The sequence below is a fragment of the Triticum urartu genome, chromosome 5 (genome assembly GCF_003073215.2).
Source record: "Triticum urartu cultivar G1812 chromosome 5, Tu2.1, whole genome shotgun sequence".
Taxonomy (NCBI): domain Eukaryota; kingdom Viridiplantae; phylum Streptophyta; class Magnoliopsida; order Poales; family Poaceae; genus Triticum; species Triticum urartu.
Window position 1 is genome coordinate 588851842 of NC_053026.1, and position 17265 is coordinate 588869106.

Below are 17265 nucleotides of genomic sequence, written 5' to 3' on the forward strand. Positions count from 1 at the left end.
AAGAAAATTTAGCACGGCGTCTAGGGATCATATAGTGACACGATGCCAAGCTTCGTGTTTTTCAACCTTCGTTTACATTTTTTGAAAATTAAAACTAATAAATGACATGTTCGGAGTTCCTTCTTTTCTATTAAAGATATGCCTAAACATAGACTAAAGAACACAAATATGTTTTTAACCCAAACTTTTCCAAGTCTATCATACACTCACATTTCAAATTTTAATCATACGAACCTAATTCCTAGAAATGCAGTAAATGACTTAAATAGAGTAGCCAACCCCAAAAATGACAAAGTTTAATATGTGTCCTGTAACGCTGTATTTAGAGTGTTGAAAAAATATCCAGAGTCAACCAATGAAGCAACCGTCACTTGGCCTTCAAACCTGACTCAGTCCCTCTCGAAACATAGATTCTTGCTCAGAGATGGTGTGGTTTAAAAAAGTGCACGTCATAACTTTTGAGAAACTTTGTGAAAATTTTACCACAACATGTTGATGTCACATGAGAGCACCATGCCAAGTTTCATGTTTTTCAGACTTCGTTTATATTTTCGGAATTGAAAAAAAATCCTCTATGTTCAAGGTCTGAGTTTGGAATTCTTCTTAGTTTATTGGATAAGGCCTAAACATAGACTAAAGAACAAAAAAGACAAAAATTTGCCAACATTTCAGGCACCTGCGGGTCGAATTTTAATTATATGCACCTAACACCTAAAAATGCACTAAAATATAGGTAACGAATGCCAAAGAGTTCCAAATCTTGACATGTATCATGTAATTGTTGGAAATATGCCCTAGAGGCAATAATAAATTAGTTATTATTATATTTCCTTGTTCATGATAATCGTTTATTATCCATGCTAGAATTGTATTGATAGGAAACTCAGATACATGTGTGGATACATAGACAACACCATGTCCCTAGTAAGCCTCTAGTTGACTAGCTCGTTGATCAATAGGTGGTCACGGTTTCCTGACCATGGACATTGGATGTCATTGATAACGGGATCACATCATTAGGAGAATGATGTGATGGACAAAGACCCAATCCTAAGCCTAGCACAAAGATCATGTAGTTTGTACGCTAAAGCTTTTCTAATGTCAAGTATCATTTCCTTAGACCATGAGATTGTGCAACTCCCGGATACCGTAGGAGTGCTTTGGGTGTGCCAAACGTCACAACGTAACTAGGTGGCTATAAAGGTACACTACAGGTATCTCCGAAAGTGTCTGTTGGGTTGGCACGAATCGAGACTGGGATTTGTCACTCCGTGTAAACGGAGAGGTATCTCTGGGCCCACTCGGTAGGACATCATCATAATGTGCACAAATGTGATCAAGGAGTTGATCACGGGATGATGTGTTACAGAACGAGTAAAGAGACTTGCCGGTAACAAGATTGAACAAGGTATCGGGATACCGATGATCGAATCTCGGGCAAGTATCGTACCGCTAGACAAAGAGAATTGTATACGGGATTGATTAAGTCCTTGACATCGTGGTTCATCCGATGAGATCATCGTGGAGCATGTGGGAGCCAACATGGGTATCCAGATCCCGCTTTTGGTTATTGACCAGAGAACGTCTCGGTCATGTCCACATGGTTCCCGAACCCGTAGGGTCTACACACTTAAGGTTCGGTGACGCTAGGGTTATAGAGATATTAGTATGCGGTAACCCGAAAGTTGTTCGGAGTCCCGGATGAGATCCCGAACGTCACGAGGAGTTCCGGAATGGTCCGGAGGTAAAGAATTATATATAGTAAGTGCTGTTTCGGCCATCGGGACAAGTTTCGGGGTCACCGGTATTGTACCGGGACCACCGGAAGGGTCCCGGGGGCCCACCGGGTGGGGCCACCTGTCCCGGGGGGCCACATGGGCTGTAGGGGGTGCGCCTTGGCCTACATGGGCCAAGGGCACCAGCCCCAAGAGGCCCATGCGCCAAGAGAAGAGGAAAAGGAAGAGTCCTAAAGGGGGAAGGCACCTCCGAGGTGCCTTGGGGAGGAGGGACTCCTCCCTGGCCGCACCCTTTCTTGGAGGAAGGGCCAAGGCTGCGCCCCCCCTCTCCCTTGGCCCTATATATAGTGGGGGGAAGGGAGGGCAGCCCAACCCTGAGCCCTGGCGCCTCCCTCTCCCTCCCATGACACATCTCCCTCCTCCGGCAGCGGTTGGCGAAGCCCTGTTGGAATCCCGCTACTTCCACCACCACGCCGTCGTGCTGCTGGATCTCCATCAACCTCTCCTCCCCCCTTGCTGGATCAAGAAGGAGGAGACGTTGCTGCTCCGTACGTGTGTTGAACACGGAGGTGCCGTCCGTTCGGCGCTAGGATCATCGGTGATTTGGATCACGTCGAGTACGCCTTCATCAACCCCGTTCTCTTGAACGCTTCCGCGCGCGATCTACAAGGGTATGTAGATCCACTCCTCCCTCATAGCTAGATGACTCCATAGATTGATCTTGGTGACACGTAGGAAAATTTTGAATTATTGCTACGTTACCCAACAGTGGCATCATGAGCTAGGTCTATGCGTAGTTTCTATGCACGAGTAGAACACAAAGTAGTTGTGGGCGTTGATTTTGTTCAATATGCTTACCGTTACTAGTCCAATCTTGATTCGGCGGCATTGTGGGATGAAGCGGCCCGGACCGACCTTACACGTACTCTTACGTGAGACTGGTTCCACCGACTGACATGCACTAGTTGCATAAGGTGGCTAGCGGGTGTCTGTCTCTCCCACTTTAGTCAGATCGGATTCGATGAAAAGGGTCCTTATGAAGGGTAAATAGCAATTGGCATATCATGTTGTGGTCTTTTCGTAGGTAAGAAACGTTCTTGCTAGAAACCCATAGCAGCCACGTAAAACATGCAAACAACAATTAGAGGACGTCTAACTTGTTTTTGCAGGGTATGCTATGTGATGTGATATGGCCAAAAGGATGTGATGAATGATATATGTGATGTATGAGATTGATCATGTTCTTGTAATAGGAATCACGACTTGCATGTCGATGAGTATGACAACCGGCAGGAGCCATAGGAGTTGTCTTAATTTATTTATGACCTGCGTGTCAACATAAACGTCATGTAATTACTTTACTTTATTGCTAACCGTTAGCCATAGTAGTAGAAGTAATAGTTGGCGAGACAACTTCATGAAGACACGATGATGGAGATCATGGTGTCATGCCGGTGACAAGATGATCATGGAGCCCCAAGATGGAGATCAAAGGAGCTATATGATATTGGCCATATCATGTCACTATTATTTGATTGCATGTGATGTTTATCATGTTTTTGCATCTTGTTTACTTAGAACGACGGTAGTAAATAAGATGATCCCTCATAATAATTTCAAGAAGGTGTTCCCCCTAACTGTGCACCGTTGCGAAAGTTCGTCGTTTCGAAGCACCACGTGATGATCGGGTGTGATAGATTCTTACGTTCACATACAACGGGTGTAAGCCAGATTTACACACGCGAAACACTTAGGTTGACTTGGCGAGCCTAGCATGTACAGACATGGCCTCGGAACACAAGAGACCGAAAGGTCGAGCATGAGTCGTATGGTAGATACGATCAACATGAAGATGTTCACCGATGTTGACTAGTCCGTCTCACGTGATGATCGGACACGGCCTAGTTGACTCGGATCATGTAATCACTTAGATGACTAGAGGGATGTCTATCTGAGTGGGAGTTCATAAGATGAACTTAATTATCCTGAACATAGTCAAAAGGTCTTCGCAAATTATGTCGTAGCTCGCGCTTCAGTTCTACTGTTTAGTTATGTTCCTAGAGAAAATTTAGTTGAAAGTTGATAGTAGCAATTATGAGGACTAGGTCCGTAAACTGAGGATTGTCCTCATTGCTTCATAGAAGGCTTATGTCCTTAATGCACTGCTCAGTGTGCTGAACCTCGAACGTTGTCTGTGGATGTTGCGAACATCTGACATACACGTTTTGATGACTACATGATAGTTTAGTGCGTAATGCTAAATGGTTTAGAATTGAGGCACCAAAGATGTTTTTTTTGAAACGTCGCGGAACATATGAGATGTTTCGAGGGATGAAATTGGGATTTCAGGCTCGTGCCTACGTCAAGAGGTATAAGACCTCCGACGATTTTCTTAGCCTGCAAACTAAGGGAGAAAAGCTCAATTGTTGAGCTTGTGCTCAGATTGTCTGAGTACAACAATCATTTGAATCGAGTGGGAGTTGATTTTCCAGATGAGATAGTGATGTTTCTCCGAAGTCATTACCACCAAGCTGCTAGAGCTTCGTGATGAACTATAATATATCAGGGACATATATGATGATCCTTGAGATATTCGTGATGTTTGACACCACAAAAGTAGAAATCAAGGAGCATCAATTGTTGATGGTTGGTGAAACCACTAGTTTCAAGAAGGGCAAGGGCAAGAAGGGATACTTCATGAAACGGCAAATCAGCTGCTGCTCTATTGAAGAAACCCAAAGTTGAACCCAAACCCGAGACTAAGTGCTTCTGTAATAAGGGGAACAGCCACTGGATCAGAATTACCCTAGATACTTGGTAGATGAGAAGGCTGGCAAGGTCGATAGGACTATATTGGATATACATTGTGTTAATGTGTACTTTACTAGTACTCCTAGTAGCACCATGGTATTAGATACCGGTTCGGTTGCTAAATGTCAGTAAACTCGAAATAAAAGGCTGCGGAGTAAATGGAGACTAGCTAAAGGTGAGCTGGCAATATGTGTTGGAAGTTTTTCCAAGCTTGATGTGATCAAACATCGCACGCACCCTCTACCATCGAGATTGGTGTTTGCGTTGAGCATAAACATGATTGGATTATGTCTATCGCAATACGGTTATTCATTTAAAGAGAATAATGGTTACTCTGTTTATTTGAATAATACCTTCAAATGGTCTTACACCTGAAATGAATGGTTTATTGAATCTCGATCGTAGTGATACACATGTTCATGCCAAAAGATAGTAATGATAGTACCACCTACTTGTGGCACTGCCACTTAAGTCATATCGGTATAAAACGCATGAAGAAGCTCCATGTTGATGGATCTTTGGGCTCACTCGTTTTTGAAAGGTTTGAGACATGCGAACCATGTCTATTGGTGTATATGCATGAAGAAACTCCATGCAAATGGACCGTTTGGACTCACTTGATTTTGAATCACTTGAGACATGCAAATCATACCACATGGGCAAGATGACTGAAAGCCTCGTTTTTCAGTAAAATGGAACTAGAAAGCAACTTGTTGGAAGTAATACATTTGATGTGTGCAGTCCAATGAGTGCTGAGGCGTGTAGTGGACATCGTTATGTTCTTACTTCACAGATGGTTTGAGTAGATGTTGAGTACATTTACTTGATGAATCACGAGTCTGAATTATTGAAAGGTTCAAGTAATTTCAGGGTGAAGTTGAAAGATCGTCGTGACAAGAGGATAAAATATCTATGATATGATCATAGAGATGAATATCTGAATTAGGAGTTTGGCACAGAATTAAGATATTGTGGAAATTGTTTCACAACTAATACAGCCTGGAGCACCATAGTGTGATGGTGTGTCCGAACATCATAACTGCACCCTATTGGATATGATGCATACCATGATGTCTCTTATCGAATTACCACGATAGTTTATGGGTTAGGCATTAAAGACAACCACATTCACTTTAAATAGGGCACCACGTAATTCCGATGAGATGACACCATATGAACTATGGTTTAGAGAAACCTAAGCTGTCATTTCTTAAAAGTTTGGGGCTACGACGCTTATGTGAAAAAGTTTCAGGCTGGTAAGCTCGAACCCAAAGCGGATAAATGCATCTTCATAGGACACCCAGAACAGTTGGGTATACCTCCTGTCTCAGATCCGAAAGCAATAAGGGATTGTTTCTAGAATCGGGTCCTTTCTCGAGGAAAAGTTTCTCTCGAAAGAATTGAGTGGGAGGGTGGTGGAGACTTGATGAGGTTATTGAACCGTCTCTTCAACTAGTGTGTGACAGGGCACAGGGAGTTGTTCCTGTGGCACCTACACCAATTGAAGTGGAAGCTGATGATAGTGATCATGAAACTTCAGATCAAGTCACTACCAAACCTCGTGGGATGACAAGGATGTGTACTACTTCGGAGTGGTACGTAATCCTGTCTTGGAAGTCATGTTGCTAGACAACAATGAACCTACGAGCTATGGAGAAGCGATGGTGGGCCCGGATTCCGATAAATGGCTCGAGGCCATAAAATCCGAGAGAGGATCCATGTATGGAAACAAAGTGTAGACTTTGACAGAATAGCTCAATGGTCATAAGGCTGTTGAGTGCAGATGGATTTTAAAAGGAAGACGGACAATGATGGTAAATGTCACCATTAAGAAAGCTCAACTTGTCGTTAAGATGTTTTCCGACAAGTTCAAAGAGTTGACTACGATGAGACTTTCTCACTCGTAGCGATGCTAAGAGTCTGTTGGAATTATATTAGCGATTACTGCATTATTTATGAAATCTTGCAGATACGATGTCAAAACATTGTTTCCTCGACGATTTTCTTGAGGAAAGGTTGTATGTGATACAACCGGAAGGTTTTGTCAATCCTGAAAGATGCTAATAAGTATGCAAAGCTCCAGCAATCCTTCTAGGGACTGGAGTAAGCATCTCGGAGTTGGAATGTATGCTTTGATGATGATCAAAGATTTTGGGTTTATACAAAGTTTATGAGAAACTTGTATTTCCAAAGAAGTGAGTGGAAGCACTATAGAATTTCTGATAAATATATGTTGTTGACATATTGTTGATCAGAAATGACGTAGAATTTCTGGAAAGCATATAGGGTTATTTGGAAAGTGTTTTTCAATGGAAAGCCTGGATCAAGCTACTTGAACATTGAGCATCAAGATCTATAAGGATAGATCAAAACGCTTAATGGTACTTTCAAATGAGCACATACCTTGACATGATCTTGAAGGTGTTCAAGATGGATCAGTCAAAGAAGGAGTTCTTGCCTGAGTTTTAAGGTATGAAGTTAAGACTTAAAGCTCGACCACGGCAGAAGAAAGAGGAAGGACGAAGGTCGTCCCCTATGCTTTTATCATAGGCTCTCTACAGTATGCTATGCTGTGTACCGCACCTGAAGTGTGCCTTGCCATGTGTTAGTCAAGGGGTACAAGAGTGATCCAAGAATGGATCACAGGACAGCGGTCAAAGTTATCATTAGTAACTAGTGGACTAAGGAATTTTCTCGATTATGGAGGTGGTAAAAGAGTTCGTCGTAAAGGGTTACGCCGATGCAAACTTTGACACTAATCCAGATTATTCTGAGTAGTAGACTGGATTCGTATAGTAGAACAGTTATTTGGAATAGCTCCAAATATAGCGTAGTAGCTGCATCTACAAGATGACATAGAGATTTGCAAAGTACATACGGATCTGATTGTTGCAGACCCGTTGATTAAAACCTCTCTCACAAGCAAAACATGATCAAACCCAGAACTCATTGAGTCTTAATCACATGATGATGTGAACTAGTTTAGTGACACTAGTAAACTCTTTGGATGTTGGTCACATGGCGATGTGACCTGTGAGTGTTAATCACATGACGATGTGAACTAGATTATTGACTCTAGTGCAAGTGGGAGACTGTTGGAAATATGCCCTAGAGGCAATAATAAATTAGTTATTATTATATTTCCTTGTTCATGATAATCGTTTATTATCCATGCTAGAATTGTATTGATAGGAAACTCAGATACATGTGTGGATACATAGACAACACCATGTCCCTAGTAAGCCTCTAGTTGACTAGCTCGTTGATCAATAGATGGTCACGGTTTCCTGACCATGGACATTGGATGTCGTTGATAACGGGATCACATAATTAGGAGAATGATGTGATGGACAAAGACCCAATCCTAAGCCTAGCACAAAGATCATGTAGTTTGTATGCTAAAGCTTTTCTAATGTCAAGTATCATTTCCTTAGACCATGAGATTGTGCAACTCCCGGATACCGTAGGACTGCTTTGGGTGTGCCAAACGTCACAACGTAACTAGGTGGCTATAAAGGTACACTACAGGTATCTCCAAAAGTGTCTGTTGGGTTGGCACGAATCGAGACTGGGATTTGTCACTCCGTGTAAACGGAGAGGTATCTCCGGGCCCACTCGGTAGGACATCATCATAATGTGCACAAATGTGATCAAGGAGTTGATCACGATATGATGTGTTACAGAACGAGTAAAGAGACTTGCCGGTAACGAGATTAAACAAGGTATCGGGATACCGATGATCGAATCTCGGGCAAGTATCGTACCGCTAGACAAAGGGAATTGTATACGGGATTGATTACGTCCTTGACATCGTGGTTCATCCGATGAGATCATCATGGAGCATGTGGGAGCCAACATGGGTATCCAGATCCCGCTGTTGGTTATTGACCAGAGAACGTCTCGGTCATGTCTACATGGTTCCCGAACCCGTAGGGTCTACACACTTAAGGTTCGGTGACGCTAGGGTTATAGAGATATTAGTATGCGGTAACCCGAAAGTTGTTCGGAGTCCCGGATGAGATCCCGGACGTCACGAGGAGTTCCGGAATGGTCCGGAGGTAAAGAATTATATATAGGAAGTGCTGTTTCGGCCATCGGGACAAGTTTCGGGGTCACCGGTATTGTACCGGGACCACCGGAAGGGTCCCGGGGGCCCACCGGGTGGGGCCACCTGTCCCGGGGGGCCACATGGGCTGTAGGGGGTGCGCCTTGGCCTACATGGGCCAAGGGCACCAGCCCCAAGAGGCCCATGCGCCAAGAGAAGAGGAAAAGGAAGAGTCCTAAAGGGGGAAGGCACCTCCGAGGTGCCTTGGGGAGGAGGGACTCCTCCCTGGCCGCACCCTTCCTTGGAGGAAGGGCCAAGGCTGCGCCCCCCCCTCTCCCTTGGCCCTATATATAGTGGGGGAAGGGAGGGCAGCCCAATCCTGAGCCCTGGCACCTCCCTCTCCCTCCCATGACACATCTCCCTCCTCCGGCAGCGCTTGGCGAAGCCCTGTTGGAATCCCGCTACTACCACCACGACGCCGTCGTGCTGCTGGATCTCCATCAACCTCTCCTCCCCCCTTGCTGGATCAAGAAGGAGGAGACGTCGCTGCTCCGTACGTGTGTTGAACGCGGAGGTGCCGTCCGTTTGGCGCTAGGATCATCGGTGATTTGGATCACGTCGAGTACGCCTTCATCAACCCCGTTCTCTTGAACGCTTCCGCGCGCGATCTACAAGGGTATGTAGATCCACTCCTCCCTCGTAGCTAGATGACTCCATAGATTGACCTTGGTGACACGTAGGAAAATTTTGAATTATTGCTACGTTACCCAACAGTAATGATGTATATTGAGTGTAGACAAGAATTCAAGGTCAACCGATGAAGCAACCATCACTTGGCCTTCAAACATGGCTTTTCCTCTTGAAACCTAGATTCTTACTCAAAGATGGTCCAGTTTCTAAGTAGTGTTTGCCACAAATTTCATGAAACCTTGTCAACTATTTACTAGAACATATTGATGCCATATAAGGGCACGGTGCCAAGTTTCATTTTTCAAGACTTCGTTTGCATTTTTTAGAATAAATAAACAACCATCATGCTATGCTCGGAGTCGAGTCTTGGCACCCAGATGTTTGAATTTTCTTTTCCTTTATTGGATAAGTCTTAAACATGGACTTAAGAACACAAATAGGATTATTAACCCAACTTTTACGTTTTTCCACGGACTTGCAGTTTAAATTTTAATTATATACACTAAATGACTAAAAATGTACTAAATGACTATAAAAGGGAGAGGGGAAAGAAAACAATACAAAATAAATAAATATAACTAATAAAAAAGAATTAGGCATAAATGCAAAAAGGAAAACCAATAATGTGCAAAACAAGGGTGTAGAAAAAGAAAAATATGTTTGCCCAGTGCCACATGGCAGAAACTCGTAAAAGCATGTGGTTGGTGGGGGAAATATCTGGTACTCCCACCCCTAGGGTGCTCCCGGTGCTCCAAAATTCTATAGCACATTTTTAAATGTTCGAAAAATTCTAAAACAAATCCAACACATTGACGCAATATCAAAGTATGTTGTCAAAAAAAATTGATATCAAAATCCGAAACGTAGCTTCAGAAACATAAATGAAAAATTCGACAGTAAATAGTACGCAACTTAAGTTGGGCCTTAGATTAGGCCCATTATCTCATTGATATCCATTTTGTCATTTTTGTATCTCGAGCAATGTTTCGAATTTTGATTTGAATTTTTTTAACAAGATACATTGATGTTGTGTCAATGTGCTAGATTTTTTTCAGAATTTTTTGAATATTTTAAAATGTGCTACCGAGTTTGGAGCACCGTGACCACCCTAGGGGTGGGAGTACTAGATATTTCCCCTGGGAAAGTATCCAGTGCTCCTAGCCTTGGGGTACTCCCAGTGCTCCAATGTCAAAAGACATTTTTAAATATTTTTCAAAAAAATCCGGAAAAAAAGAGAATGTTCACAAGGAATGTCACTACATCCCATAAAAATTTTAGATCCAACATCGAAATGTACATTGAGAAACAAAAAAGAAAAATACAGATCTGAATTGTATCAATGTTGCTTTTGTCTCTTCTTTACACTAGTCATCCTAGATTTCACATTTTTGTTTCTCAATGTTGATCCAAGTTTGGACCTGAAACTTTTAGGGCTTGTAGTCACATTCATTATGAACATTCATAATTTTTTCGGAATTTTTTGAAATATTAAAAAAAATATTTATTGACATTGGAGTATCGGGAGTACTCCAAGGCTGGGAGCACCGGATACTTTCCCGTTGATGAGTGCCATGTAGCGGAACTTGGCAAACATGCGATTTGACGAGTAACATTTTAGTGTTTTTTCGTGGACGGCAAATGCCATATTTGCCTAGTACATGACGAAATGCACTCGGCAAACAACCTTACAATAGACAAAGTTTTGGATTCCAGTATTTTTTTTCTTTTTGAAAGACGAGGCAAAAGACAAAAGACTTGCCTCATTTCAATAATTAAGAGAGTTGTTTTCCCGCAAAAAAATAATAATTAAGAGAGTTGTTACAAGACAGCCGAGGGCCAAGCATGCAAAGCCGTTACTCTCATGGCATCAAGTTACACAAGCATTTCGCTCTTTGCCCCCGCCATAACCCAAAGCTTCCAGTATTAGACATGGCAGGGGAAGGGAGGTGACTGTGCCACTGCCAAAACGCATGTTAGACATGGTGCACAAATTACTGGGTTGCCCTGGATACCGTCCTCATGGTAGCTAGCTAAATTAATTGACAGCCACACATATAGTTGAAACCAAAGGAGTGGTCCAACACTTGTCGCCGGAGGCATGCTCCTCTCTCCGGAAGCCATTCCAAACCATGCATGCAGCGAGACGAGCCCCCGACCGTCCACTTTGCCCGTCAAAAGAGATGGCAAACAACTCGTATATAAAACCCTATGCAGTTTCACCGTCCGTCGCTCCAAACAGGAGGAGAGACACATGCACCAGGAATCAATTAGCGCTCAGCGTCAGCCATGGCCGGCCTGCCTCGCCTCGTCGTGCTCCTGCTCCTCGCCATCGCCGTCCCTGTCGCCCAGCCCACTCCCTACAGCGACAACCTCCAGGACGCGTGCAACAAGACGCTGTTCCCTAAAGTGTGCATCCAGTCGCTGACGACCAACCCGGAGAGCCGGACAGCGGACGCGCGCCGGCTGGCCGAGCTGTCCGTGTACGTGGCCAAGGAGGTGGGCACCACGGTGGCAGCGTTCGCTCACCACGAGCTCACCGGCGTCAAGGAGGACACCTTGTTCAAGTGCCTCGACGGCTGCTCCGACGACATTGAGGAGACGGTGGCGCACCTGAGCGCCCTCACCCGCGAGCCCACCTGCGCCAAGTTCCTCGAGATCAAGTCGTGGCTGTCCGCGACGCTGGGCGGCTCCAACACCTGTGAGGAGACCTGCAAGGACGCGCCCATCAGCGACGTCAAGAACGCCGTCGTAACCAAGAGCCTCGAGTTCGAGAAGCTGCTCCGCGTCACGCTCGACCTCATCACCGAGGCGTCTGGCTCCATGCCCGCCGCCGGCGGCGCGGTGGCACCCACGGCGTGGGAAGGCAGCACTTCAGGATCCTACGGCGCCAGCGCGCCGGACTCCTACGGTGCCAGCGCGTCGGGCTCCTACGGCTCCAGCGCGTCGGGCTCGTACAGCTCCAGCGCACCTGAGTCGTCCGACAGTGCCAGCGCGTTGGGCTCCTCTGGCTCCAGCGCGTCGGGCTCCTACGGCTCCAGCGCATCGGCCTCCGAAGCAGCATCCAGTGATGCGTCGGCGCCCTCGAGCGCACCTACCTCCGAGGCATCGTCAGCTGACGCGCCGAGCTCCTACGGCTCCAGCGCATCGGGCTCCGAAGCACCATCCGCCGATGCATCGGCACCCTCGAACGCACAAACCTCCGACTCACCGTCAGCTGACGCGCCGGCCTCCTCCTACGGCGCCGCCAGCGGGCCAGCTGCCGATGCACCGTCGTCATCCCCATCGGACGCGGACGCTCCATCTTCCGGGGCTGCCGACTCGCCATCATCAGGGGCATCATACGGGTCTGCCGGCGCACCGTCCCCGTCCGGGTCAGGCGCCAGCGCTCCTGAGGCCGATTCGACAGCATGAGAAACGCGCGCCCTGCTGATGCTTTGGTACCTAGGGTGAACTTTTTGGCTCTAGATTCTACCCGTCGTCTTGCGCTGCTGTGTGCAAGAAGATGCTCATACTGATGCACTTATGGTCTTTTAGTCCGTGGTTGGTCGAGAAACCAAGTAGAATGGAATGTCATGGTTCCGTTCAAAGTGTAGTGAGTCAATTTTGTATGTTAATTTTTATTTAACTATTCATCATGGGTGCAATGTACAATTGGAAATGGTTCCTCCTCTGTGTTTGGTTGGAGAGATGAAATGGAATGGTTCCTCCTCTGTATACCTACGTGTAGCCACAACTTTTCTAGAATGGAATGGTTTCTCCTCTGTGTTTGGTTGGAGAGATGAAATGCAAAGAAATAAAATTTGAGCTCACCTGGTGGTACCTTTTGTATGTATAACAGGCAAAGAATATATATCGCCAAAATGTACAACATATCAATATAAGCAGACAAATCAAGCTTGTACCTTATGTTAGTTGAGGAAGTCCATCGGAAAATTTAGTAATGAATCTCATAAAAAAATATTTAACACTAAAAATAGTTTGACACTTGATTATTTTCTTGATTTTACTGTTTACCCGAGCTCAAGCTCACATACCCCGCGTCCACATATCAAGCTTACGCTTTCAGTTCGTTGAGAAAGTGTACCGAAAAATTTCAGTAATCAATCTCATGAAATGAAAATAAATTTCACAAAAAATGGTTTGACAGTTGATCGTTTTCCAAATGCATTGTTGCTTCCGGATCCTAGGGCGGCGACTCTGGGTGGCAATCCGATGGTCTTTGCTTCAGTGCGGCGAGGATATCCAGTTGTGGCCGTCGTTGGGCGGCGGCTCTACATATCGGTCACAAGCCAGGGCAAAAATCACCGCTCGGCTGGCCGATGCTGCCTGCGACGACACTTACGGGTGTCATATATTCCTTGGGTGCGCTATCATGGCCCTGACCATGCTCCCTCTTAGTGACCCAGGGGAGACCCTGATTCAGGCTCATCGGAACAGGCGGGAGCTGCGTTGAGACATTGTTCCCTTCATAAAGGCCCCGCCTTGGCTACTCGCATTGTCCTTGGTATTGGAGGTTGGGACACCTCATGTCTCGGTGTGGGTTGTCTCTCAGGTAATGGGCCTCGTTTTTTCTACCCGTTCTCTCATGTTGCTCTACGTGCGAGAATATATGTATGAAGCACTTGTGGTCTTTAGGATGTGTTTGGTTGAGGAACCAAGTAGAATGGAATACCGTGGTTCCACTCTAATGTAAATGGTAGGTTTGGTTCTTCGTATGGTTGCAGTCAAATGGTATAATGCAATGGTTCCATCTCAGTGTTTGGTTGGAGAGATGAAATTTATGAAATTTGTTTGAGCTCACCTCATGGTAGCCTCTCTTATGTATAACACACATACTCTATCGCCAAAATCTATCATTAGTATCGATATAAGCACACAAATCAAGCATATACCTTGGGTTCAGAGAGAAAGTTAATTGGAAAATTCAGTAATGAATCTCATCATATAAAAGGAAATATTTAACGCCAAAATAGTTTGACACTTGATAATTTTGGAACACCATAGCATCACAGAATTGTTCTACGTTTCATTCCACTCCGCTACGCAAACCAAACACACCCTAAATAGGAATGTACGACGGAGAAGGAGGGACAGGTCAGGAGGGTGTAGTAATGGGGTAAGCCTAGGTGTTGTAGTAAATGTTTTTATTTCCAATCAGGAGTAAAATTTTATAGGAGTGTAGGTAGGAGAGGTAGAAAAAATATGTTTCTCGTCTTTAGGGCATCTCCAATGCCGACCCCAAAAATACACACATCAATCTGGACCGAGCTGTCCGGACCCATTCTGCCATCCAACGCGAGACCTTATCGGTCCGCGGAGTGGCCCGGACATCCTTTCCCCGCAAATTGGAAGCTAACTGGGGGTGGGGGTGGGCTTTGCGGGAGTCCGGACTGCTACCAAGTAGGACTCCGACACCTCGGCCCACTCAACTCCCCCTTCCCTGTCCCAATCTCTCCCACTCCGCCCTTCTGGCCCCTTGCTTTGCATCCACACCCTCCTCCTCTGACGCGGCTACTATACCTCTCTAGATGCCGCGTAGGCATGGCTGGGCGCCTGCAACCCCACCCATGCGCTCACTCGCTTGTACTATGTCCCCGTCCACCCAGGATCCATCTGCAGCCAGGTATCCTCCACCCCGTATTGACATGGTCCATTGTGGACACCACGCCAAGTAGGTGTACGGTCAAATGCCATTGAGCTTATTTTTGAAATTCATGTAGTTTTTTAGAGCAAGAATGGTAGGGTACTCGGTGTAGGAGGATGAGTTGTTGTGCAATGCGTGGTTGGCCATATCTGCGGACTTCTTAGGCAGGAGCGCAAGGGGTGGGGTCATTTCACATCCGAGCACAAATTGCGCCCTAAGAAATTCATACATGAACACAATATGAAGTTGTTAGCATATCGATGGTAATACCATCCAGAACTCCGTCATAAAGATTTTTGATGCGGTTGATCGGCTGGAGGCAATGTGGCCATTGCGCGCAGCATGCATGGAGGTCATAAGTTCTGCCTCTAGGGCATATTTCCTTCAGCCTCCCACTTGCACTAGAGTCAATAATCTAGTTCACATCGTCATGTGATTTAACACCAATAGTTCACATCTTTATGTGATTAGTTCACATCTCCATGTGACTAACACCCAAAGGGTTTACTAGAGTCAATAATCTAGTTCACATAGCTATGTAATTTAACACCCAAAGAGTACTAAGGTGTGATCATGTTTTGCTTGTGAGAGAAGTTTAGTTAATGGGTCTGCCATATTCAGATCCGTATGTATTTTGCAAATTTCTATGTCAACAATGCTCTGCACGGAGCTACTCTAGCTAATTGCTCCCACTTACAATATGTATCCAGATTGAGACTTAGAGTTTTCTGGATCAGTGTCAAAACTTGCATCGATGTAACCCTTTACAATGAACCTTTTGTCACCTCCATAATTGAGAAACATATCCTTATTCCATTAAGGATAATTTTGATCGTTGTCCAGTGATCTACTCCTGGATCACTATTCTACTCCCTTTCCAAACTCAGTGTAGGGTATACAATAGATCTGATAAATAGCATGTCATAATTTATAGAACCTATGGCTGAGGCATAGGGAATGACTTTCATTCTCTTTCTATCTTCTTTCGTGGTCGGGCTTTGAGTCTTACTCAATTTCACACCTTGTAACACAGGCAAGAACTGTTTCTTGGACTGTTCCATTTTGAACTACTTCAAAATCTTGTCAAGGTATATACTCATTGAAAAAAACTTATCAAGTGTCTTGATCTATCTCTACAGATCTTGATGCTCAGTATGTAAGCAGCTTCACCGAGGTCTTTCTTTGAAAACTCCTTTCAAATAATCCTTTATGCTTTCTAGAAAATTCTACATTATTTCCGATCAACAATATGTCATTAACATATAATTATCAGAAATGTTGTAGTGCTCCCACTCACTTTCTTGTAAATACAGGCTTCACTGCAAATCTGTATAAAACTATATGCTTTGATCAACTCATCACAGCGTATATTCCAACTCCGAGATGCTTGCACCAGTCCATAGATGGATCACTGGAGCTTGCACATTTTGTTAGCACCTTTAGGATCGACAAAACCTTCTGGTTGCATCATATACAACTCTTCTTTAAGAAATCCATTAAGGAATGAAGTTTTGACATCCATTTGCCAGATTTCATAAAATTTGTCAACTGCTAACATCATTCGGACAGAGTTTTAAGCATCGATATGAGTGAGAAAATCTTATCGTAGTCAACACCTTGAACTTGTCGGGAACATTTTGCGATAATTCGAGCTTTGTAGATAGTAACACTACTATCAGCGTTTGTCTTCCTCTTGAATATCCATTTATTCTCTATGGCTTGCCGATCATCGGGCAAGTCAACCAAAGTCCACACTTTGTTCTCTTACATGGATCCCATCTCAGATTTCATGGCCTCAAGCCATTTCGCGGAGTCTGGGCTCATCATCGCTTCCTCATAGTTTGTAGGTTCGTCATGGTCAAGTAACATGTGTTGGGGAACGTAGTAATTTCAAAAAAATTCCTACGCACACGCAAGATCATGGTGATTCATAGCAACGAGAGGGGAGAGTGTTGTCCACGTACCCTCGTAGACAGAAAGTGGAAGCGTTAGCACAACGCGGTTGATGTAGTCGTACATCTTCACGATCCGACCGATCAAGTACCGAACGTACGGCACCTCCGAGTTCAACACACGTTTAGCCCGATGACGTCCCTCGAACTCCGATCCATCCGAGTGTTGAGGGAGTGTTTCGTCAGCACGACGGCGTGGTGACGATGTTGATGTTCTACTGACGCAGGGCTTCGCCTAAGCACCGCTACAGTATTATCGAGGTGGACTATGGTGGAGGGGGCACCGCACACGGCTAAGAGATCAATGATCTAATGTTGTGTCTCTAGGGTGCCCCCTGCCCCTGTATATAAAGGAGCAAGGGGGGTGCGGCTGGCCAGGGCATAGGC

General features: G+C 45.0%; 1 protein-coding gene across 1 annotated transcript; it reads left to right on the forward strand.

Annotated features, from left to right (window-relative positions):
- The first annotated feature begins 11440 nt into the window (after window positions 1–11440).
- On the forward strand, window positions 11441–12843 carry LOC125506171 (cell wall protein AWA1-like). Its single transcript, XM_048671033.1, has one exon. The coding sequence runs from the start codon at window positions 11569–11571 to the stop codon at window positions 12691–12693; it is 1125 nt and encodes a 374-aa protein (XP_048526990.1). The 5' UTR covers window positions 11441–11568; the 3' UTR covers window positions 12694–12843.
- Window positions 12844–17265: the final 4422 nt, after the last annotated feature.

Excerpts from the sequence above, each read along its gene's own strand:
- LOC125506171 (XM_048671033.1), top strand. The coding sequence starts at position 11,569 with ATGGCCGGCCTGCCTCGCCTCGTCGTGCTCCTGCTCCTCGCCATCGCC.